General features: G+C 51.2%; 1 protein-coding gene across 2 annotated transcripts; it reads right to left on the bottom strand.

Moving 5' to 3' along the window:
• Nucleotides 1–13,465: 13,465 nt before the first annotated feature.
• Nucleotides 13,466–21,942, bottom strand: ZFTRAF1 (zinc finger TRAF-type containing 1). 2 transcript variants are annotated; one of them, XM_075352784.1, is made up of 5 exons: nt 21,625–21,942; nt 19,296–19,534; nt 18,685–18,896; nt 17,022–17,313; nt 13,466–16,933 (listed from the first exon to the last, which is right to left on the bottom strand). In XM_075352784.1, the coding sequence occupies exons 1-5, from the start codon at nt 21,868–21,870 to the stop codon at nt 16,798–16,800; spliced, it is 1,125 nt and encodes a 374-aa protein (XP_075208899.1). In that variant the 5' UTR covers nt 21,871–21,942; the 3' UTR covers nt 13,466–16,797. The 2 variants fall into 2 exon arrangements, with proteins under 2 accessions (XP_075208899.1, XP_075208900.1); XM_075352785.1 differs by having other exon boundaries at nt 16,838–17,313.
• Nucleotides 21,943–23,052: the final 1,110 nt, after the last annotated feature.

Below are 23,052 nucleotides of genomic sequence, written 5' to 3'. Positions count from 1 at the left end.
TGTGAACTTAGCCTAAGAAAAACCAGGTTTGGGGAATTGTGGGTAGGGACAGGAAGAGAGGTGGAAAGTAGAGTTAGAAGTTACTCTCGTGGATTCCTTACACCGTGTGGACATTACAACTGGCGACGAGGATGGGATATAATCACCGGATGCACGTGTGAGTACTGATCCCTGTTTTACCGCTGCACATGCCAGCACCACTGAGAGCCTCCATCATGGCTGAATACTTGCACACCTTCCCGCAGTTTGATATGACTGATGTCGTTAATCTCTCCTATAACTGGAGAAAATGGCTAAACAGGTTTGAGAACTTCCTAGACGCTATGGACATAAAAGAACAGAAAAGAAAGAAAGCCGTGCTCCTGCATTGCGCAGGCACAGGAGTCTATGACATATACAGCACGTTACCTGCAGCCGAGACAGACGCGTACAGCCACTGCACCAAAGCTCTCACTGACTATATCAACCCCAAACAAAACATCAGATATGAAAGATACAAGTTCAGGATTGCTAAGCAGCTTGCGGAAGAATATATGGACACCTACCGTATTTTTAGCTTTATAAGACGCACCTGATTATTAGACGCACCCCCAAATTTGGTGAAGGAAAAGAGACTTTTTTTTTTATGTTAAATGGAGTCAGTCTTATAATGCCAGTGTCTGTCTAACAAATCATATAGGGTATATGTCCCTCATAGAACCCCCATCCTAAAATTAGCCCCATTAATCTGGATATGGCCCCCTTATACTGAATATAGCCCTCTTGTGCTGGCACACATCCCCCAGTGATGCCACGTCTCCCATTGATGGCACACGCCCCCTATTGCTGGCACGTCTCCTATTGATGGAACACGTCCCCTATTTATGGCACGCGTCTCCAACAGCTGGCACACATCTCCAACAGTTGGCACACGTCCCCCTGTGCTGCCCATGGCCCCCTATGGCTGGCACACTTCCCCCTGTGTTTGATATGGCCCCCATGCTGCTGCCCATAGTAAAATAAAACACTCTTTCCTTACCTTCTCCAGCGCTGCAATCCCGTTGTCTTCCTCTGTGCTGCTGAGCTCCTCCACTTCCTGGTTCTCGGTGCCGGTCATGTGATCTGCACAGCAGAGTGATATAATCTCTGTGTGCCTGATCACAGCGGCAGCAGAGAGACCGGGAGATCAGCGCTGGAGGCGATAAGTAAATTGTTTTTTATTTTACTATGGGCAGCAGCATGGGGGCCATATCTAACACAGGGGGGGGCATGTTCCATCAAAGGGGGGGCGCAGGCACATATAATATGCGCCGCTCCCCCAGCCCATCACCGCGGTGCGGTTTCAGCACCACGGTGATGGACAGCGGCAGTGCATATTATATGAGCGGGAGCAGATCTCCCGCTGCCTCCTGCAGCCTTCACTAGCCTCCCAGCACCACTCCAGAGCTGCCCCCACCTCCCCTGGGCCCTGTAATATATAATCCATATATTCGGATTATAAGACGCACCACCTACTTTCCCCCAAAATTTGGGGGGGGTACAAAAGTGCGTCTTATAAAGCAAAAAATACGGTATGGCACCCGGCTGAAAGAGCTAGCACATGGATGTGCATTCATAGATGTAGATGATGAAATTCTAACTCAAGTAATTGTCACCTGCTCGTCTAATAATATAAGGCGCAAAGCTCTGCAGGAGGATCTCTCTGCATGACTTAGGGGTTCTTTGCACGCTGCAACTTCGCTAGCTGATGCTAGCGATGCGGAGTGCGATAGTCCCCACCCCCGTCGCAGATGCGATATTTTGTGATTGCTGCTGTAGCGAACATTATCGCTATGGCAGCTTCACATGCACTCACCTGCCCTGCGACGTCGCTCTGGCCGGCGACCCGCCTCCTTCCTAAGGGGGCGGGTCGTGCGGCGTCACAGCGACGTCACACGGCAGGCGGCCAATAGAAGCGGAGGGGCGGAGATGAGCGGGACGTAAACATCCCGCCCACCTCCGTCTTTCTGCATTGCCGGTGGATGAAGGTAGATGTTCCTCGCTCCTGCGGCTTCATACACAGCGATGTGTGCTGCCGCAGGAACGAGGAACAACATCGTAACATCGGTCGTCCCGAAACTATGGAAATGACCGATGCTACACAGATCGCCGATTTACGACGCTTTTGTGATTGTAAATCGGCGCATCTAGGCTTTACACACTGCGACATAGTTACCGGCGCCAGATGTGCGTCACTTTCGATTTGACTCCACCGATATCGCAGGTGCGATGCCGCAACGTGCAAAGAACCCCTTACTCAATATGGCCCGTGCTATAGAAATAGTGGATCATCAGGCTCCCGCAATGGAGAATGGGGATCATTTACATGTGCAGAATCTCAAACATAAAAGTACACAAGACAAGCAAGCCCCGAAACAAAGGAAATGTTATAGATGTGGCCAGGATTTCCCTCGCCACCTGAACAAATGTCCAGCTAAATGTGGAAGAGGGAATCATTTTGCAGCTGTCTGCAAGTCAGCACAATACAAGTCTTCTCTGCCTGTGACAAAGCCCGCAAATATAAAAATGCTGAATCAGGACACAGAAGAAATATCTGAGGCTGAAGACTGTGTTCAAGAAGGTAGAAAAGGAACTCCCATTCCTCATGGATGGGGACGTTATTGAAGCGGTTACTGGTCCGTGGGTTTCTCCACTGGTGGTAGTTCCAAAATTATAGACTCCTGAGCAGGTGAGACGACGGTGTGTCGACATGCGCCTGCCCCAACACCGCTATCCAGAAAGAAAGACATATCTCACCCACGATTGATGACATCATTCATCTATTAAATGGAGAGATGGTCTTCTCAAAGCGCGACCTCAATAAGGCTACTTTCACACATCCGGTTTGAGCACTGCGGTTTAATCCGGCTGTGAAACCTATGCAACGGATGCGGTGAAAACACCGCATCCTTTGCATAAGTTTATACATGCGGCCCGTCCGTTTTATTTCCGGTTGCGGCACGCTACTGAGCATGCACAGTGGAAAAAACCGCATGCGGCGACCGGATGCGTTTTTTTCCGCATCGCGCCGCATACGCCGTCCATAGGCATGCATTGAAAAATGTGCCGCAGCGGCCGGATGTGGCGCGATGCGTTTTTTTTTGCCGGGGCAAAAAACGTTGCAGGGAACGTTCTACCCGGCCGCGGCATCGGCTAAATCTGCCGCATGAGGCAAAAACAGGACCGAACGCAAGCCCCTACGGCACAATACGGCACTAATGTAAGTCTATGCAAAAAAACCCGCAACCGGCGTAAAAAAAAAAACGGTTGCGGTTTTTCTGCAGAACGCCGTATTGTGCTGCAGAGCAAAAACCGGATGTGTGAAAGTAGCCTAAGGGCTATCACCAATTAGAACTGAGTCCAGAATCCAGATACTTAACATTTTCAACACATATGGGCCTCAGAAGATATAAAAGGTTGACTTTTGGGGTCTGCTCAGCAGCGGCAAATTTTCAGGATGCGATAAGGCATTTGGAGTGTGTTGAATGACACTCCTTAAATTACAGTGATCATTCAAACAGGAGAAGAAAAGGGGTTAACGCCGTGTATCAGCCAAATGAAGATGTAGAGATGTTGATGAATAAATATCTTTTTCTATTTCATAGGTCTACGCATTTTGAGGTTGAAACCTCTTCCTCAGGACCAGGATATCAACAAGGCTTGCTTTGTTGATGTCCTGAGGAAGAGGTTTCAACCTCGAAACGCGTAGACCTATGAAATAGAAAAAGATATTTATTTATCAACATCTCTACATCTTCATTTGGCTGATGCACGGCGTTAACCCCTTCTCGTTTGAATGCTCATCCACGTGGAGCTGCGGCAGACGCCATTATCTTATGCTTGGCAGTGGTTGTGACTTTCACAACCACATTAGGTGAGTGTATATTTTTTATATATACTACTCCTGTCATCTGGTAATACCCTATCAGTGCTTCTTTTTCTAGTTTTATCACTTAAATTACAGTGATGACATACTGGTCTTTGGTAAAACTAAAGCTGAACACAATGGTGCTCTATGTGCTATCTTCGAATGCCGGCGCTCTGCTGGACTCACTTTATATAAAGAAAAATGCGAATTTGATAAAAGTTCATTAGAGTTCTATGGTCACATCTTCTCGGCGAAAGGAGTACAACCTGATCCCAAGAAAGTGGAATCCATCAAAGCAGCCTCAATTCCACAGAATGCCAGTGAAGTACACTCTTTTCTTGGAATGGCGAGCTACTGTGCTACATATATTCCACATTTTTCAACAATCAGCAATCCATTAAGGGAACTTACAAAGCATAACTCTTCTGGTATCTTCCCCTCCTCCCTCAAACACTCTATCATTACTCCATTATTAAAAAAAAAACCTCCCTTGATCCGTCCTGCAGAAGCAACTACAGACCAGTCTCCAATCTCCGCTTCATCTCCAAACTCTTGGAGCGCCTGGTCTACTCTCGCCTCACCCGCTACCTTTCCACTCACTCTCCTCTAGATCCTTTACAGTCTGGCTTCTGTCCTTTACAGTCAACAGAAACTGCCCTTGTGACCAATGACCTGTTGACAGCAAAACGTAACGGTGACCACTCTCTGCTTATTCTTCTTGACCTCTCTGCCGCCTTCGACACTGTTGACCACCATCTCCTTCTCTCTATGCTCCATTCTATCGGCCTAGAGGACAGTGTGCTCTCCTGGTTCTCTTCCTATCTTTCTGGCCGTTCGTTCAGTGTATCATTTGCTGGCTCCACATCTTCTCCTCTTCCTCTCACTGTTGGGGTCCCTCAAGGTTAAGTCCTTGGCCCTCTTCCTCTCACTGTTGGGGTCCCTCAAGGTTCAGTCCTTGGCCCTCTTCCTCTCACTGTTGGGGTCCCTCAAGGTTCAGTCCTTGGCCCTCTTCTTTTTTCCCTCTACACTGCCCCAATTGGAATGGCCATTAGCAGATTTGGCTTTCAGTACCATCTTTATGCTGATGACACACAGCTATACACCTCATCCCCTGAGCTCACCCCCGCTGTACTACAGAACACCAGTGACTGTCTGACTGCAGTTTGCAATGTCATGTCTGCTCTCTATCTGAAACTTAACCTTTCCAAAACTGAACTACTTCTTTTCCCTCCATCTTCCCAAACCTGACATCTCCCTCTCTGTGTGTGGCACAACGATAAGTCCTAGGCCGAAAGCCTGCTGTCTGGGTGTTATACTTGACACTGATCTCTCCTTCACCTCCCACATACAATCTCTTGCCCGCTCCTGCCGCTTGCACCTCAAGAACATCTCTAGAATCCACCCCTTTCTCACAATGGAAACGACAAAACCCTCTCCATGGCCCTGATCCACTCCCGCCTTTACTACTGTAACTCTTTATTAATTAGACTTCCCCTAACTAGACTCTCCCCTCTACAGTCCATCCTTAATGCAGCGGCCAGGGTCACCTATCTGGCTAACCGCTACTCGGATGCCTCTGCTCTGTGCCAGTCATTGCACTGCCCATATATCACAGGATCCGATTCAAACTGCTTGTTCTCACCCACAAAGCTCTCCACAGTGCAGCACCCCCTACATCTCCACCCTCCTCTCTATCACCACAAAGCTCTCCACAGTGCAGCACCCCCTACATCTCCACCCTCCTCTCTATCACCACAAAGCTCTCCACAGTGCAGCACCCCCTACATCTCCACCCTCCTCTCTATCACCACAAAGCTCTCCACAGTGCAGCACCCCCTACATCTCTACCCTCCTCTCTGTCTATCACCCCACCAGTTCTCTACGCTCTGCAATTGACTTTCGACTAACATCCACACTAACTCAAACCTCCCACTCCCGGATCCCAAGACTTCTTCCAATCCTCTGGAACGCTCTACCCCAAGAAGTTAGGACGAATCACAAATTACGACGCACCCTAAAAATGCATTTTTAGGGTGGCCTATCATACTCCCTAGCCGGATTAAATTCACATAGTCCCTCCACAACCTCTTAGAACATAACCCCACGTCAAACTCCATGGCACCCAAATGCATCTCAAGGTTCTGCCCACTGGTCCAGGAAACCATTATCTATCCTTCATTTCCTTCAGATGGCTGGATTGCCATTGTAAATAAGCACTTGTACCTTGCCCTCTCCCCCTCGCATTGTAGATTGTAAGCTCTCATGAGCAGGGTTGTCCATTTTTCCTCTAAATATTGTATTTTCTATAACTGTTACTTGTTTGTATATGATCCTCCTGAATTGTAAAGCGCTGCGGAATATGTTAGCGCTATAGAAATAAAGATTATTATTTTTCAATGGTCCCAAGACTGTCAGACCTCTTTTGAAACAATTAAAAATTAACTTTGCTCAACAACCACCATGGCCTATTTTGATCCAGCCCTTCACACCGAACTAATTGTGGACGCCGGTCCCGTGGGACTGGGTGCTATTTTAGGGCAATATAAGGATAACAATCAAAATCCCCACATCATTTCTTATGCAAGTAAAAGCTTAAGAAGCACTGAACGGAAATATTCACAACCTGAAAAAGAAAGCTTGTCCGTTGTCTGGGGATGTGAACATTTTCACTTATTTTTATATGGAGCTCCTTTCACTGTTGTCACAGACCATCAAACACTCCTTACGAACTTTGGAAATCCCAGAGCTAAAATGCCTGCACGCATTGAAAGATGGGGTCTACGTCTACAGGACTACAACTACAAAATTATTCATAAACCGGGAAAATTCAGCAATCCGGCTGACTATCTTTCAAGACATCCTATGAATGATGATCCACCTGATCATTCCGCCATTGAAGAATACATTACGCTTCCTTACAGCTCATGCAGTGCCAAAAGCACTCTCGATTGATCAGTTTGTGAATACAACAAGTGACAAGACACTATGTGCCTTAACACAAATCATACAAAATCGAAGGTGGCATTGTGAAGGTAGCCTGGGCTGTTCAAATTTAATAAGATTATCTGTGTATGTAAATAATCAAAATATAGATGTTGTTGCATAATTATCTGTGTGTTTATATGACAATCGCACAGAAGCCTTAATATGATTCTAAGCTGTATGTTCAAAAAAGAAAGTTAACCAAGGACGAGTGAACAGATGTATAAACAATGAACAGTGAAGCCCTTCTTAGTGAAAGTCTTATCAGTGATTTCACACAAAGAAGAAATGTGTTAACTAGATAATCAAGCCAGAATGAATAATGAACAGAGAGGTATTTCATAATATACCAAGAGAATTTTATAATTATGATTTTGTCACAGCTGAAATAAGGGATGTAATATGTGGGATGATCACTCCCTGTTCTTGCTGCAAGGTCGAAGTCGAATGTTGTATGGTATAATCACAAGTCTTTTTAATACACAAGTCAGTCGCCTATACTGGCTCAAACAGTGAACATGTCTCGTAGTATTCATTGTCTGAGTTATTTATTATATCTGTACAGATAGCTAATTTAGCCCGTACCTCTGGATTTGCCCTGAACAAAGACTCCATTAGCAGTCTTACCTAAATTTCTCCCTTGACAGCATGAAATCCAAAAGGAAAAATTTCCCGATTCGGAGATCGATCTGAAGGAATTAAAACTATTCTCAAGTACACGGGAGGAATTATGAGTCACTGAAGAACACCTCATCCTTCGAGGTACCAAACTGGTTGTACCTAAGACCTTGCGCAGCTTAGTCTTAGGCTGGTTTCAGACGTCCGTGTTTTAGGTACGTGTGACATCCGTTTTTAACACGGATGTCACACGTACCCATGTTACGCTATTGTGCACGCTCACACGGCTGTGTTTTCACACAGACCGTGTGGCCCCGCTATTTCACACGGAAACGTGCCAGTTTTTTCTCCAGCAGCATGGATGTGACACGGACTGCACACTGATGTGATCCGTGTGACATCAGTGTGACACGTACCGGAGAAAACACAGGTTTATAAATAAAAAGATTTTCTATATTTACCTGTATCGAGCGATTCTGTCTCCGGCTCTGCTGCCTCCCGCTCCTGACCCCCGCTCATTATTTTCATTGATTATTCACCGCGTTGAGCAGCTGGGAGCAGGGGCATCACGGTGACAGCGCTGGAGACAGCACCACCGAGGACAGCATCGCCGTGGACATTGCTAGTGACAGATGAGTATCCTGCCAGCAGTGTCTGTGCAGGGACGTCCAGGTGCTCATCGGATTTCCCAATGAACTCTGATGACCTTCTGATGACACCCCTGCGACAACTGCGCTACAGCGAGTGTCACGATGGTGACTTCCAGGGGTTCATGAGAGTTCATTGGGAACCCTGATGAGTCCCTGGATGTCACTGCACAAACTGCTATATACTCACCTGTCCCCGGCGGTGCCGTCCTCGGCTGTGCTGTACCCAGCCTGTCCCCGCGATGTTCCGGCTTCCAGATCCTCAGGCAGTGAATAATCAATGAAAATAATGAGCGGGGATCAGGAGCGGGAGGCAGCATCGCTGGATACATGTAAATATTGAACATCTTTTCATTACAGAGACACGTGTTTTACCCGGTACATGTCACACGTATGCAAACACGGATGTCACACGGATGTCACACGCGTGACTCACGTGTAACACACGTAGGACAATAACCATGCGTGTGACTGGTACCTGATTAAACACGGACGTCTGAAACCAGCCATACAGATAGCACATGAAGGTCATCTGGGAATTGTTGGCACAAAAAAATTACTCAGAGAAAGTGTGGTTCCCAAATATGGATCAATTGGTGGAAGAGCAGATTAAACACTGCTCCACCTGTCAACTAATTACTCCATCATCAAATGTCATTACAAATGTCTCCACTACCCACTGCTGTCTGGGAGGAAGTGGCAGTCGACATATGGACCATTACCCAATGTCCAATACATTCTAAAAAATTGTTTAAAAGAACAGAGTCCTCAGTGGTTGATTCCTTTTAATGGCTAAAGGCCCTGTCACACACAGAGATAAATCTGCGGCAGATCTGTGGTTGCAGTGAAATTGTGGACAATCAGTGGCAGGTTTGTGGCTGTGTACAAAATGTAACAATATGTCCATGATTTCACTGCAACCACAGATCTGCCAAAGATTTATCTGTGTGTGTGACGGGGCCTTAACTGAAAAGATGGTAATAATTGCAAGCTGTCGAGACTACTCAGGTCTCTTCATCAGGCATGGTATACAATACATTCTAGTAACAATTGATGAATATTGTAGATACCCTGTCATTTCATTTATCTCTTCAACATCTGCTACTAGCATCATACCAGAACTGGATGATATATTCTCAGCATATGGCATTCAAAGAGTGGTCAAAACAGACAATGGACACGTGTTCACACAATTGTAACGTCTGCCTGGATCCACAGACTCAGACGGGATGTAATGGACAGGCTTAAAGGAAGCCACTTACCAAGCGGAACCCTAAAACCCTTTAACCCTTATACAGGGATTTGGAATTACACGGGGCCCTGGAGATCACTACCTGTGGAAGGCTGCAGTCCGATGAGAGTAGTCGTCAGGCAGGGTCAAACCAGAAATTGCAGAACAGGGACAGAATCGGCAGGCAAGGACGTAATCAGAAAACGAAGCAGAGGTCAAATCCGGATCGGACAGCGAGGTACATAAACGACAGGCAGAAGGGTAGTCAGAACACAAGCAAAGTCAGCGCACAGGAACCAGGAATACAAACTATCTCCGGCAGTGGTCAGATGACAGGAGGGGGGATAAGAAGGGTGTGGCGTCTTCCCTTTGGCTGCAGGTGAATGATGGCAACTTCAGCTGGAAGACACACGCCACCTATAGTCAGCCAGTGGTTTTACAGGTTCCAGGGAAACCCAGCCTAGTGGATAAGCGGAGCCTGTGCTCAGCAGAGCCACGGGCACCGACTCCTCTCCCATCACCAGCACTATCCATGGTGGGAACACGGTGTCGCCTGGCGATCAAGCAGAAGTCGCATGAGCGGACTCCGGTGGGGACATGACAACAATTTGCTGAATACCTGGGGTTCAGTCACAGGGAAATCACACCTTGCTGGCCGCAAGCCAATGGAATGGTAGAATGTTTTATGCGCACTATGGGAAAACGAATCAAGGCAGCCAGTCTGGAGCACACCCCACGGAAACCGTCATTATACAAATTCATGCGCAATTACCGCAATACGCCACATTCTACTACCAATGCTGCTCCAGCTCATCTAATATTCGGCAGAACTCTGCATATCCATATCCCTGATGTGACCAGTCATCCCCTACAGAGTGACTCCTCTGTGCGATCAACAGATTTCTCTAACAAGACATGAAACATTATGCAGATGGCGAAGGGCACAGCCAAGTGCTATCAAAAGAGGTGATGTCGTTGTTGTGCGTCAAAGACCAACCAACAAGACCTCAGCAGAATATAGTCCTGCAAAATACAGTCATATGAAAAAGTTTGTGCACCTCTATTAATGTTAACCTTTTTTCTTTATAACAATTTGGGTTTTTGCTATTTCAGTTTCATATATCTAATAACTGATGGACTGAGTAATATTTCTGGATTGAAATGAGGTTTATTGTACTAACAGAAAATGTGCAATCCGCATTTAAACAAAATTTGACTGGTGCAAAAGTATGGGCACCCTTATCAATTTCTTGATTTGAACACTCCTAACTACTTTTTACTGACTTACTAAAGCACTAAATTGGTTTTGTAACCGCATTGAGCTTTGCACTTCATAGGCAGGTGTATCCAATCATGAGAAAAGGTATTTAAGGTGGCCACTTGCAAGTTGTTCTCCTATTGGAATCTCCTATGAAGAGGGGCATCATGGGCTCCTCAAAACAACTCTCAAATTATCTGAAAACAAAGATTATTCCACATAGTTGTTCAGGGGAAGGTACAAAAAGTTGTCTCAGAGATTTAAACTGTCAGATTCCACTGTGAGGAACATAATAAGGAAATGGAAGAACACAGGTACAGTTCTTGTTAAGCCCAGAAGTGGCAGGCCAAGAAAAATATCAGAAAGGCAGAGAAGAAGAATGGTGGGAACAGTCAAGGACAATCCACAGACCACCTCCAAAGACCTGCAGCATCATCTTGCTGCAGATGGTGTCAATGTGCATCGGTCAACAATACAGCGCACGTTGCACAAGGAGAAGCTGTATGGGAGAGGGATGCGAAAGAAGCCGTGTCTGCAAGCACGCCACAAACAGAGTCGCCTGAGGTATGCAAAAGCACATTTGGACAAGCCAGTTACATTTTGGAAGAAGGTCTTGTGGACTGATGAAACAAAGATTGAGTTGTTTGGTCATACAAAAAGGCGTTATGCATAGAGGCAAAAAAACACGGCATTCCAAGAAAAGCACTTGCTACCCACAGTAAAATTTGGTGGAGGTTCCATCATGCTTTGGGGCTGTGTGGCCAATGCCGGCACCGGGAATCTTGTTAAAGTTGAGGGTCGCATGGATTCAACTCAGTATCAGCAGATTCTTGACAATAATGTGCAAGAATCAGTGACAAAGTTGAAGTTACGCAGGGGATGGATATTTCAGCAAGACAATGATCCAAAACACCGCTCCAAATCTACTCAGGCATTCATGCAGAGGAACAATTACAATGTTCTGGAATGGCCAGTCCAGTCCCCAGACCTGAATATCATTGAAAATCTGTGGGATGATTTGAAGCGGCTGTCCATGCTCGGCGACCATCAAACTTACCTGAAATGGAATTGTTTTGTAACCAGGAATGGTCAAATCTACCTTCATCCAGGATCCAGGAACTCATTAACAGCTACAGGAAGCGACTAGAGGCTGTGATTTTTGCAAAAGGAGGATCTACAAAATATTAATGTCACTTTTATGTTGAGGTGCCCATACTTTTTCACCGGTCAAATTTTGCTTAAATGTGGATTGCACATTTTCTGTTAGTACAATAAACCTCATTTCAATCCAGAATTACTCAGTCCATCAGTTATTAGATACTGAAATAGCAAAAACCCAAATTGTTATAAAGAAAAAAGGTTAACATTAATAGGGGTGCCCAAACTTTTTCATAAGACTGTATAATGTTACTGAAAGAAAAGGCAGCATGGTCACGGCTGAGCGGGATGGACACTCCATAACTCGAAATTCTTCACATTTCAAAATCATACCGCAAAATAATGGTAATGAACTTAGTCTGGTGGAAGATTTGGTACTCGACAGTGGGGAGGAACATCAGGAGGTAACGAATTCATCAACAAAAGACACGCCCGCTGAGCCCAGACGTTATCCAACACGAGAAAGAAGGGCTCCATCAAGGCTTATTGATGAAGTGTAACTGTTTTTCCTGATTTGAATTGACCAAATCAGGCAGAATGGAAATACGTTTTTCTTGGACGCTTTTCACGTCGTTGCATTGGTAATGTTTTCTTTTTCTTCTTCCAAGTTGTTAAAAAAAAAAAAAGGGGGACGATGTAACATATATTGATTATATCTGACTCTTTAAGGAAAACCAGGTCTGGGGAATTGTGGGCAGGGACAGGAAGAGAGGTGGAAAGGAGGTTTTCAGTTTCAGTTTAGACCATGGTGATGAAACTGTTATGCTGTATGCTGGAGAGAGATGCAGAAGAATAAAGTGCAGTTAGAATTTACTCTCGTGGATTCCTTATATCGTGTGGACATTACACCATGGAGATCAGGCGGGATGACTGGTAACCCTCGACTCTGCTCTATCCTTCAAGCCACACATCCAAGCCCTCTTCACCTCATGCAGACTACAACTCAAAATTTTCTCCCGGATCCGTGCTTTCCTTAACCAAGAATGAGCAAAAATATTAGTGCATGCCCTCATCATCTCCCGCCTTGACTACTGCAACCTCCTGCTCTCTGGCCTCCCCTCCAACCCTCTTGCATCCCTCCAATTTATCCTAAACTCTGCAGCTCGCTTAATCCACCTCTCCCCTCGCTATTCCCCAGCCTCGCCACTCTGCCAATCCCTTCACTGGCTTCCCATCGCCCAACGACTCCAGTTCAAAACATTAACCATGACATACAAAGTCATCCACAACCTGTCTCCTCCCTACATCTCTGACCTAGTCTCCCGGTACCTACCTGCACGCAACCTCAGATCCTGACAAGATCTCCTTCTCTGCTCCTCTCTTATCTCCTCTTCCCACAATCGCGTACAAGATTTCTCCCGTGCATCCCCCATACTCTGGAACGCTCTACCTCAGCATATCAGACTCTCCCCTACCGTGGAAAGCTTCAAGAGGAACCTGAAGACCCACCTCTTCCAACAAGCCTACAACCTACAATAGCCCTCAGTCCAGTACACCACTGCACAACCAGCTCTGTCCTCACCTATTGTACCCTCACTTATTCCCTGTAGACTGTGAGCCCTCGCGGGCAGGGTCCTCTCTCCTCCTGTAGACTGTGAGCACTCACGGGCAGGGTGCTCTCTCCTCCTGTAGACTGTGAGCCCTCGCGGGCAGGGTCCTCTCTCCTCCTGTAGACTGTGAGCCCTCGCGGGCAGGGTCCTCTCTCCTCCTGTAGACTGTGAGCCCTCGCGGGCAGGGTCCTCTCTCCTCCTATACCAGTCTGTTTTGTATTGTTAATGACTGTTGTACATATACCCTCTTTCACTTGTAAAGCACCATGGAATAAATGGCGCTATAATAATAAATAATAATAACACCATGGGAATTTTTGGGGTGGTGTCCACCATGTCACCCGTTTCTGTCCCACCTATTGCAGGAGGTATTATCCCAGGTAAGATGATCCCCTTTCCCCAAATCGCCAGGACGAGGCAGGACACAGTGGACAGCACAGCCGCCGGTGGTTTGCAGCAACCATTTTTTTTATTATTTATCAGCCAAAAGTAATATAAAGTAAAACATCCATAGACCGAGACTCCCGAGGCCGGATCTGCTGCTCGCCTGCAGCAGCTCAGCACAACGGACCCAGGGACATTTATATTCACAGCTAATTAAAACTAACGAGGCTCTAGGAGCAAGGCAGTGTGAATATAGACGGATAACAGGAAACACAGCGGCCACCTCCAGAGGACAGGCGAGGCAGACAGCCGCTCCCAGGAGGAAGGGCTGACGTGGACGTCTAGAGGGATGTGTCCCCGCAGGGGTTAATTCATATCACTATTAACCTGCCACTCAGTGACGGAGAATGGAGACCACCACCGTTGCTGGTAGTAAAATTCCCTCCGCCATCTACGTGTCATGACTCCCATGTACAACCATGAAAACGCACTGCAACCTGCACTGGACATATCACCTTAAAGGGGCACTTCGGTTATAGCCCCATTGCAGAATCCTGTATACATTGTATGAGGTCCCATAATTCATCATTTCAAGCTGACATTTTATAAAGTCACTTTCCTGGGCTTCATTGACTTGTCACATGGCCAGCGTAGTGATGGGAGTGGAGTCTGTCAACTATTGCTTGGCGCGGGAACATTAGCGTCATGCGGAAACCTCCGGATTACAATAGTGACTATGGGGAGGCACAATGATTGTAAATTGTGGGGGATGGGCTTGCACTTTCTGCAGTAGGGGTCATAAATTACTGGGGTTACCCCATTACTCAATTCATATCAGACTTCTCAGCCCTAAACCTGCTGTGACCGGGGTGGGTTACTGTACGTGTCACATGCATGGCCGCCTCCAAAAAAACACTGGTGGTGTGGCGTGTCCTGCCAGGGTTTAACAATCCCGGCCTATTTACCCAAGATCATTCCTTACCTTTAACAAAATAAATTAAGAAGGAATTCATAAAAGAAGTGAAGCGTCCCGAGCTACAGTCAGTGAAAAAGACGCAATCGTGAAGTCTGCGTTGCATGATATGGCTACTCTCCAATGACTCAACCAACAAGAAGTAAAAATGAAGAGAGCTGGAATCACATCCAACTGAATCCAACCAAGCTCAACCCAGACTCTGTAACCCAACCATCCCAGGCTGATCAAACTGAGCCCGAAATGGATGGAAGCCCAACCAGACGCAGTCGGACTAAACCGACCCTGAAACGGATGGAAGCCCAACCAGATGCAGTCGGAACGAACCAAGCCCCAGATGGATGGGAACCCAACCAGACGCAGTCGTAACAAATCTAGCCTTAGATGGATGGATGCGTAACCAGACGCAGTCAGAACGAACTGAGCCAAAGACAGATGGAAGCCCAATCAGACACAGTAGGAATGAACCAAGGCCGAGATGGATGGAAGCCCAACCAGACACAGTCTGAACGAACCGAACAGAGATGGATGGAAGCCCAACCAAAGTCAGTCTGAATTAACCAAGGCTGAGATAGAGGGAAGCCCAACCAGACACAGTCGGAACGAACCAAACCAGAGACTGATGGAAGACCAACCAGAGGCAGTCTGAATGAACTGAGGCCGAGATGGATAGAAGTCCAACCAGAGGCAGTCAGAACGAACCAAGCCCCAGAGATGGATGGAAGCCCAGCCAGATGCAGTTGGAACGAACCGAGCCCTAGATGGATGGGAACCCAACCAGAAGCAGTCAGTATGAACTGATTCCGAGATAGAAGCTTAATCAGACGCAGTCAGAGTGAATAGAGTTCGAGATAGATGGAATCCCAACTTGTTAGTCAGCACGTACGAAGCACGAGACAGATGGAAGCCCAAACCAAACAGTCGGAACGAACCGAGCCAGAGACCGATAGTAGCCCAACCAGACGCAGTCGGAACAAACGAAGCCCGACATGGATGGAAGCCCAACCAGACACAGTCGGAACAAACCGAGCCCGATATGGATGGAAGCCCAACCAGACGCAGTCGGAACGAACAGAACCAGAGACGGATGGAAGCCCAACCAGACGCAGTCGGAACGAACCGAGCTCGACATGGATGGAAGCCCAACCAGACGCAGTCGAAACGAACCGAGCTCGACATGGATGGAAGCCCAACCAGACGTAGTCGGAACAACCCGAACCTGAGATGGATGGAAGCCCAACCAGACGCAGTCGGAACAAACTGTGCCCGAGTTGGAATGGGAACCCCATCACATGCAGACAGATTGAACCGACCTCAAAATAGAATCTGTAACCCAACCACAACAGATGGATTGCATCCCAACCAGACCCAGTCAGAATGAACCAAGATGGATGGAAGCCCAATCAGACGCAGTTGGAGTGAACAGGGCCCGAGATGTATGGAAGCCCAACCAGAAACAGTCATAACCAATTGAGCCTGAGATGGATGGATGGAAGCCTAACCAGACACAGTCGAAACTAATCGAAATGGGAACCTGGCTACATCTAGATATCGAAAGGAGCCCGAGATAGAACGGGAACCCGACCACGTCCAACAGATTGAGCCAAGCTCAATCCAAGATCTGCGACCAACCACACCAGAGCGATAAAACCAAGCCAGAGATGGATGGAAGCCCAACCAAAGTCAGAACGAACCAAGATGGGAACAAGACCACATCCAGACGGTTTGAACTGAGCCCGAGATTGGAACTTGATCAAGTCCAGACGGATACAACCGAAGCAGAGATTCGACAGGAACCCGATCACATCCAGGCGGATCGAACCGAGCCAGAGACAGGTTGCAAACCGGACCATGTGCAGAGGAATAGAACTGAGCCTGATATGGGATGGAAACCCGGCCAGGTCCAGACAGATGGCTGCAGCCTACTCGCCCCCACCACCCAGCACAGGGTGCATGGAGCAATAACACTTCAAATCCAGAAATACTGATACCATTCATGACAAAAAAAAAAAAATGCTGGAAAGGATAAAAGAAAGACGACGGATAAGGGGCGACATAACAGAGAAGGACCACGGGGCGGAGAGCAGAAATCTCTACAGACACATGCAACCTACAAATTAATTAAAAGCAAACTCATTAAAAAGAAACACAAACGCCCCTCGACTCTCGGCGCCTCCATCTGAGCGGGCGGGCGGACGGGGTCAGCAGCTGGAGGAGGCTGAGGTAAGTACGGTTCACTTCTGGATCTGGAATATAAAGAGCCGGAGGTTGATATTCTTTGCAGCCAGCAGTTTGTTACATTCCACAGAGTCTATGATGGGAAGCGGCACGTACTCCGTCTCATTATTCTCGTTGGTGAACACAAAGTGGTAGATAACTGGATGAATCTTCACGTCATCGTAGGGGCCCTTGAGCAGCAGGAATGAGCACTCCATGGGTGAGTTGACCTTGCTTTTTAGGATGAGCTGGAAGGAGAGGGTTCGCTTGCAAGACAAGTTGGGGTTCCTCTCGGAGTCGTTGACACGGGCCTTCAGCACCCAGGTCTGGTTAAGCACAGTGAAGCGCGGTGTCTCATAGTACAGGCGGGTGATGAAGTCGTCTGTTCTGTACGGTCGGAACTGGACCTCTGTGACAGGAGGAGAGGAAAAGGGAGAGAGAAGAACAGTTACCTGGTGCAAATGTGAGCGGCACAAGACCCCCGACTGCACCATGTTACCTGTGCCCGGTGAACGCCTGGCGGTGGCTTCTGTACTGCCCTGCCTCATAAAAGGGGAAAGGGAGATGAATACACTAACTACATAGGAAAAATACAAGCAGTACACAGTGTGAACGGCGCACTAGACACTAATACAGAAACATCTGGGGACATAGCTTGCCCCCGGGGAGGGCACCAATGTCACTAACACAAGGTCTTCCAACGATGGTCTCTTCAGCATCGGGTTGTCACTTCTTCACGGTGACAGTTCGGGTTTATAGCCGCACGCTCAGACGCTCAGATCTTATAAGAACACGCGGACAGGTCCATGTAACAAAATAAAGACCTTTATTCCAAGAAGTTAAGTGGTACAGAGCTAGAGAAAGTAACATTATGGATCTCCAGGCAATGAGTCCTGGTGGCATCTCCGGAGGAGGCGGTGCAGACCTCCACCTACACACAAGTCCAGTCCACCGGAGGCAAGGTCACAAGGTTACAGCAAGAGCAAACGGTGAGAATGTGAGGAAGGTGGCAGCGACACTCACCTGGTGGCCACCAACGTAGCCCACTATAAACACTCGTTACCCTGGAGGAACAAGAGAGGCCCAGACAGAGGAGAGCAGGAAAACACCTTGTACAGGGGCTCCCCAATGTCACTGCTCCGAGCTGTACCTACCTAGGGAGCAGAGCTGCGAGCTCGCCCTCTACTCCATCCCTGCAGAGCACTGGAGAGCCCCCGTACTGCAGGACCTCCCCGGTGGTGATCACATGGCGAGCGGCAGTCACTTCTGTACAGTCTTCTATGACGCAGGAACCGGGTTCTCCGGATGAAGAGCGGCCTTACCTCCCACCAGACCAAAGCTGAGGCACATCCTTGACCCAACTGACACGGTGAAGTGATTAGGGGACCTGGGGGGGGCATTTTCTGCAAATGTGGGGCCCAGCGCTGCTTATACTTCCTCTTCTCCTGGTCCTCAACGTCACAGACAAGAAAGCACTGGGCCGCCTGTCCGCCTGTGCCCATACTACACTGCACATGGAGAACGTGCCAGCAAGGAGACCGTTACCCCAAGGGTCACGTCATAAAGATCAGCAGCTGAGTCTCAATGACAGCTGCCCCTCTTCATGTCCTTGGTGACACTTACCCTACACACAACGGCCACGCTGGACTACCACATGGTACCCAGGCTCTTCACCGGCTCCGCCGACACCTACAAAGCAGAAGAGTGACATGCACAAAGAACACGTGTGTGTCATCCGCTCGGCAGCTCCACGGAGGAACCTCCGCGCAGCACTCCCTACCTGTGTATCCGATCTTCTCGAAGCTCAGCAGGCCGAAGATGCTGTTGTACAACTGCATCTCCTTCTTGTGGGACTGGTCCATCTCGTCCAGGATCTCCATCAGCTCGTTCCCCGTCTTGGTGGGATGGCAGCACTCGGACTCGTGCACGGTCAGCTCGTGGTACGGTCCCTGCCACGGACAGCCGATCCTCTTATATTTGCATTGCGTGACCCTGCGGAGACAGGGAGGTCACATATTACTGGCCACCTGACACTGGGACCCCCTCATCTGACGATACAATGATACCGTGCTGCCAGAGTTCCTCCAGGAGGCCACAAAGGGGTGAAGCACCACGGCCGCCCTCTGCAGCATCCCCCCACCACACATTACGAGGGGAGGGATCCCACAACTGCCCCTTCCCACCGTTGGGGGGGGGGGGGTCCTGCCCTCTGGGGCCCTTTTTAATGATCATCATGGCACACCAGCTAGCACCAGGACCTCTCTGGCTTCTTCTCAGAGCAGACCGGTAAATGTCACCAGCTCCCCTGATAGTCACCAGCGGCCCAGGTGCAGAGTGTGGTGCTCGGAGGACCCCTTAAATATCAGCCCTCCCCCGCTCTGCAGCTCATACCGGTCCTGACATTCCTCCTTCTTGTGTCTGTCCAGCAGCGAGCGAGGGAACGCTTTCATGCAGAAGCCGCACTCGGAGGGCAGCTCGCTCACCGCCTTCTCCACCGCCAGGTTTCGGCAGCACAGGCTCTTGCTGATCTCACAGCGGCAGTTGGGGCACGTGGCCAGTTCTTCCTTCAGCCGGGCGTCTGCCAGGAGGTGGATGAAGCACCCGGCGCACATCAGGTGTCCATTGGTGCACTGCGGAGAAGGTAAGTGAGTGAGGCCCCCTGAATCATGACAGCGGAAGCCCACCGAACGCTCCGGGGCGATGGGCAGCCCCATAATAAGCTGTGACCTGTGCAGAGGTCACTATACAGGGAGCAGCCATCATTTACTGACTTCTATGGGAGGGTTAGGCTACTTTCACACATCAGATTTTCACCATCGGGCACATCCGGTTTGTGTCTGATGCACCGGATCCGTCGCAGAATGTGTTACAACCGATGCGACGGATCCGGTGAAAAAACTGATCCGTCGTAATTTGTTTAAAAAAGAATTTTCAGGTCACGGAGCCAGCGCAGGGGGGGGGAGGGGGCGGAGCCAGCGCAGGGGGAGAGGGGACGGAGCCAGCGCGGGGGGGAGGGGGGGAGGGGACGGAGCCAGCGCGGGGAAGGGGGGGGAGGGGACGGAGCCAGCGCGGGGAAGGGGGGAGGGGACGGAGTCAGCGCAGGGGGGGGGGAGGGGACGGAGCCAGCGCAGGGGGGCGGGACGGGACGGAGCCAGCGCGCGCAGGAAGGGGGAAGAGGGGACGGAGCCAGCGTAGAGGGGACAGAGCCAGCAGGGGGGGGGGGGGGGGGGGGGAGGGGGACGGAGCCAGCGTGAGGGGGGGGGGGGGAGAGGGGGACGGAGCCAGCGTGAGGGGGGGGGAGGGGGGACGGAGCCAGCGTGAGGGGGGGGGAGGGGGGGAGAGGGGACGGAGCCAGCGTGAGGGGGGGGGGGGGGGAGAGGGGACGGAGCCAGCGCATAGAAATGGAAAGGTGGGAGGGGGGAGTCAGTCAGCACAAGGGGGGGGGGGGGAAGGGTCAGTCAGCACAAGGAGGGGGGGGGGGAAGGGTCAGTCAGCACAAGGAGGGGGGGGAAGGGTCAGTCAGCACAAGGAGGGGGGGGGGAAGGGTCAGTCAGCACAAGGAGGGGGGGGAAGGGTCAGTCAGCACAAGGAGGGGGGGGGAAGGGTCAGTCAGCACAAGGAGGGGGGGGAGGGTCAGTCAGCACAAGGAGGGGGGGGGAAGGGTCAGTCAGCACAAGGAGGGGGGGAAGGGTCAGTCAGCACAAGGAGGGGGGGGAAGGGTCAGTCAGCACAAGGAGGGGGGGGAAGGGTCAGTCAGCACAAGGAGGGGGGGGAAGGGTCAGTCAGCACAAGGAGGGGGGGGGGGAAGGGTCAGTCAGCACAAGGAGGGGGGGGAAGGGTCAGTCAGCACAAGGAGGGGGGGGGGGAAGGGTCAGTCAGCACAAGGAGGGGGGGGGAAGGGTCAGTCAGCACAAGGAGGGGGGGGAAGGGTCAGTCAGCACAAGGAGGGGGGGGGAGGGTCAGTCAGCACAAGGAGGGGGGGGGAGGGTCAGTCAGCACAAGGAGGGGGGGGGGAGGGTCAGTCAGCACAAGGGGGGGGGGAAGGGTCAGTCAGCACAAGGGGGGGGGAAGGGTCAGTCAGCACAAGGGGGGGGGAAGGGTCAGTCAGCACAAGGAGGGGGGGGAAGGGTCAGTCAGCACAAGGAGGGGGGGAAGGGTCAGTCAGCACAAGGAGGGGGGGAAGGGTCAGTCAGCACAAGGAGGGGGGGAAGGGTCAGTCAGCACAAGGAGGCGGGGAAGGGTCAGTCAGCACAAGGAGGGAGGGGGGGGGGGAAGGGTCAGTCAGCACAAGGAGGGAGGGGGGGGGAAGGGTCAGTCAGCACAAGGAGGGAGGGGGGGGGAAGGGTCAGTCAGCACAAGGAGGGGGGGAAGGGTCAGTCAGCACAAGGAGGGAGGGGGGGGGGAAGGGTCAGTCAGCACAAGGAGGGAGGGGGGGGGAAGGGTCAGTCAGCACAAGGAGGGAGGGGGGGGGAAGGGTCAGTCAGCACAAGGAGGGAGGGGGGGGGGAAGGGTCAGTCAGCACAAGGAGGGAGGGGGGGGAAGGGTCAGTCAGCACAAGGAGGGAGGGGGGCATTCAGTGAGGGGCAGGGGAGAGGACAGTCAGTGCGGAGGAGCAGTCACTCTGAGGAGGAGGGGGCGGGGAGGGACAGTCAGCGCAGGGGGCGAGGCAGGTCATACTACGGGGGAGGGGCGGGGCAGTTTCTAGGGGGCGGGGTCTCACCTGATACACCGAGGCTTTGGGCAGGTCCAGACACACCGTGCAGCACAGCACCGAGTACAGCCGCTCCTCCAGCCGCACACTGCCGGGCTCGGCCTCCACCCGCTGCCGTTTCTTTGGGGGCCAGTCCTGATCCTGCTCGGGGGGCAGCAGCAGAAGCCTGGCCGGGCCCGCTCCGCCGGGAGGGTCCTCGTGCTCGGCAGAGGAAGATGAGGCCATGGGCCCCGGCTCCTCCCGCTCCTCGGACATGTCCGCTCCGACGACTCACGCCGCCATCTTTGTTTTTCTCCGTTCCAACCGCATCGCGCTCCTCCCACAGAACGTCGCCGGTCATGTGACCAAAACCCGGCGCCGCCATCATTACTACTGGCGGAAGAGGAAAACATCTGCTCCGCCCCCTCCTGTCTCCTCGGTCCTCTCCTGTCTCCTCGGTCCTCTCCTGTATCTCTTCAGCTACTTTCTATATCTCCCCCTTCTCTCCTCGGTCCCCTCGTGTGTCGGCCCCCTCCTTCTCTCCTCGGTCCCCCTCGTGTGTCGGCCCCCTCTTCTCTCCTCGGTCCCCTCGTGTGCCGGCCCCCTTCTCCTCTCCTCGGTCCCCTCGTGTGCCGGCCCCTTCTCCTCTCCTCGGTCCCCTCGTGTGTCGGCCCCCTTCTCCTCTCCTCGGTCCCCTCGTGTGTCGGCCCCCTTCTCTCCTCGTCCCCTCGTGTGTCGGCCCCCTTCTCTCCTCGGTCCCCTCGTGTGTCGGCCCCCTTCTCTCCTCGGTCCCCTCGTGTGCCGGCCCCCTTCTCCTCTCCTCGGTCCCCTCGTGTGCCGGCCCCCTTCTCTCCTCGGTCCCCTCGTGTGTCGGCCCCCTTCTCTCCTCGGTCCCCTCGTGTGTCGGCCCCCTTCTCCTCTCCTCGGTCCCCTCGTGTGTCGGCCCCCTTCTCTCCTCGGTCCCCCTCGTGTGTCGGCCCCCTCCTTCTCTCCTCGGTCCCCTCGTGTGTCGGCCCCCTTCTCTCCTCGGTCCCCTCGTGTGTCGGCCCCTTTCTCTCCTCGGTCCCCTCGTGTGCCGGCCCCCTTCTCCTCTCCTCGGTCCCCTCGTGTGTCGGCCCCCCTTCTCCTCTCCTCGGTCTCCTCGTGTGTCGGCCCCCTTCTCCTCTCCTCGGTCCCCTCGTGTGCCGGCCCCCTCCTTCTCTCCTCGGTCCCCTCGTGTGTCGGCCCCCTTCTCCTCTCCTCGGTCCCCTCGTGTGTCGGCCCCCTTCTCCTCTCCTCGGTCTCCTCGTGTGTCGGCCCCCTTCTCCTCTCCTCGGTCCCCTCGTGTGCCGGCCCCCTCCTTCTCTCCTCGGTCCCCTCGTGTGTCGGCCCCCTTCTCCTCTCCTCGGTCCCCTCGTGTGTCGGCCCCCTTCTCCTCTCCTCGGTCTCCTCGTGTGTCGGCCCCCTTCTCCTCTCCTC

This window comes from Anomaloglossus baeobatrachus, chromosome 6 (assembly GCF_048569485.1).
Source record: "Anomaloglossus baeobatrachus isolate aAnoBae1 chromosome 6, aAnoBae1.hap1, whole genome shotgun sequence".
NCBI lineage: Eukaryota > Metazoa > Chordata > Amphibia > Anura > Aromobatidae > Anomaloglossus > Anomaloglossus baeobatrachus.
This window is presented reverse-complemented; position numbering and strand designations above follow the sequence as displayed.

Bases quoted from the DNA above. Each gene is read 5' to 3' on its own strand.
- ZFTRAF1 (XM_075352784.1), bottom strand. From the start codon at position 21,870: ATGTCCGAGGAGCGGGAGGAGCCGGGGCCCATGGCCTCATCTTCCTCT. The intron at 18,897-19,295 runs GTATGAGCTGCA...CTGTCTCCGCAG, and splicing joins AAGGAGGAATGTCAGGACCG to GGTCACGCAATGCAAATATA. The intron at 17,314-18,684 runs GTAGGGAGTGCT...CTCCTGTCACAG, and splicing joins CGAGAAGATCGGATACACAG to AGGTCCAGTTCCGACCGTAC.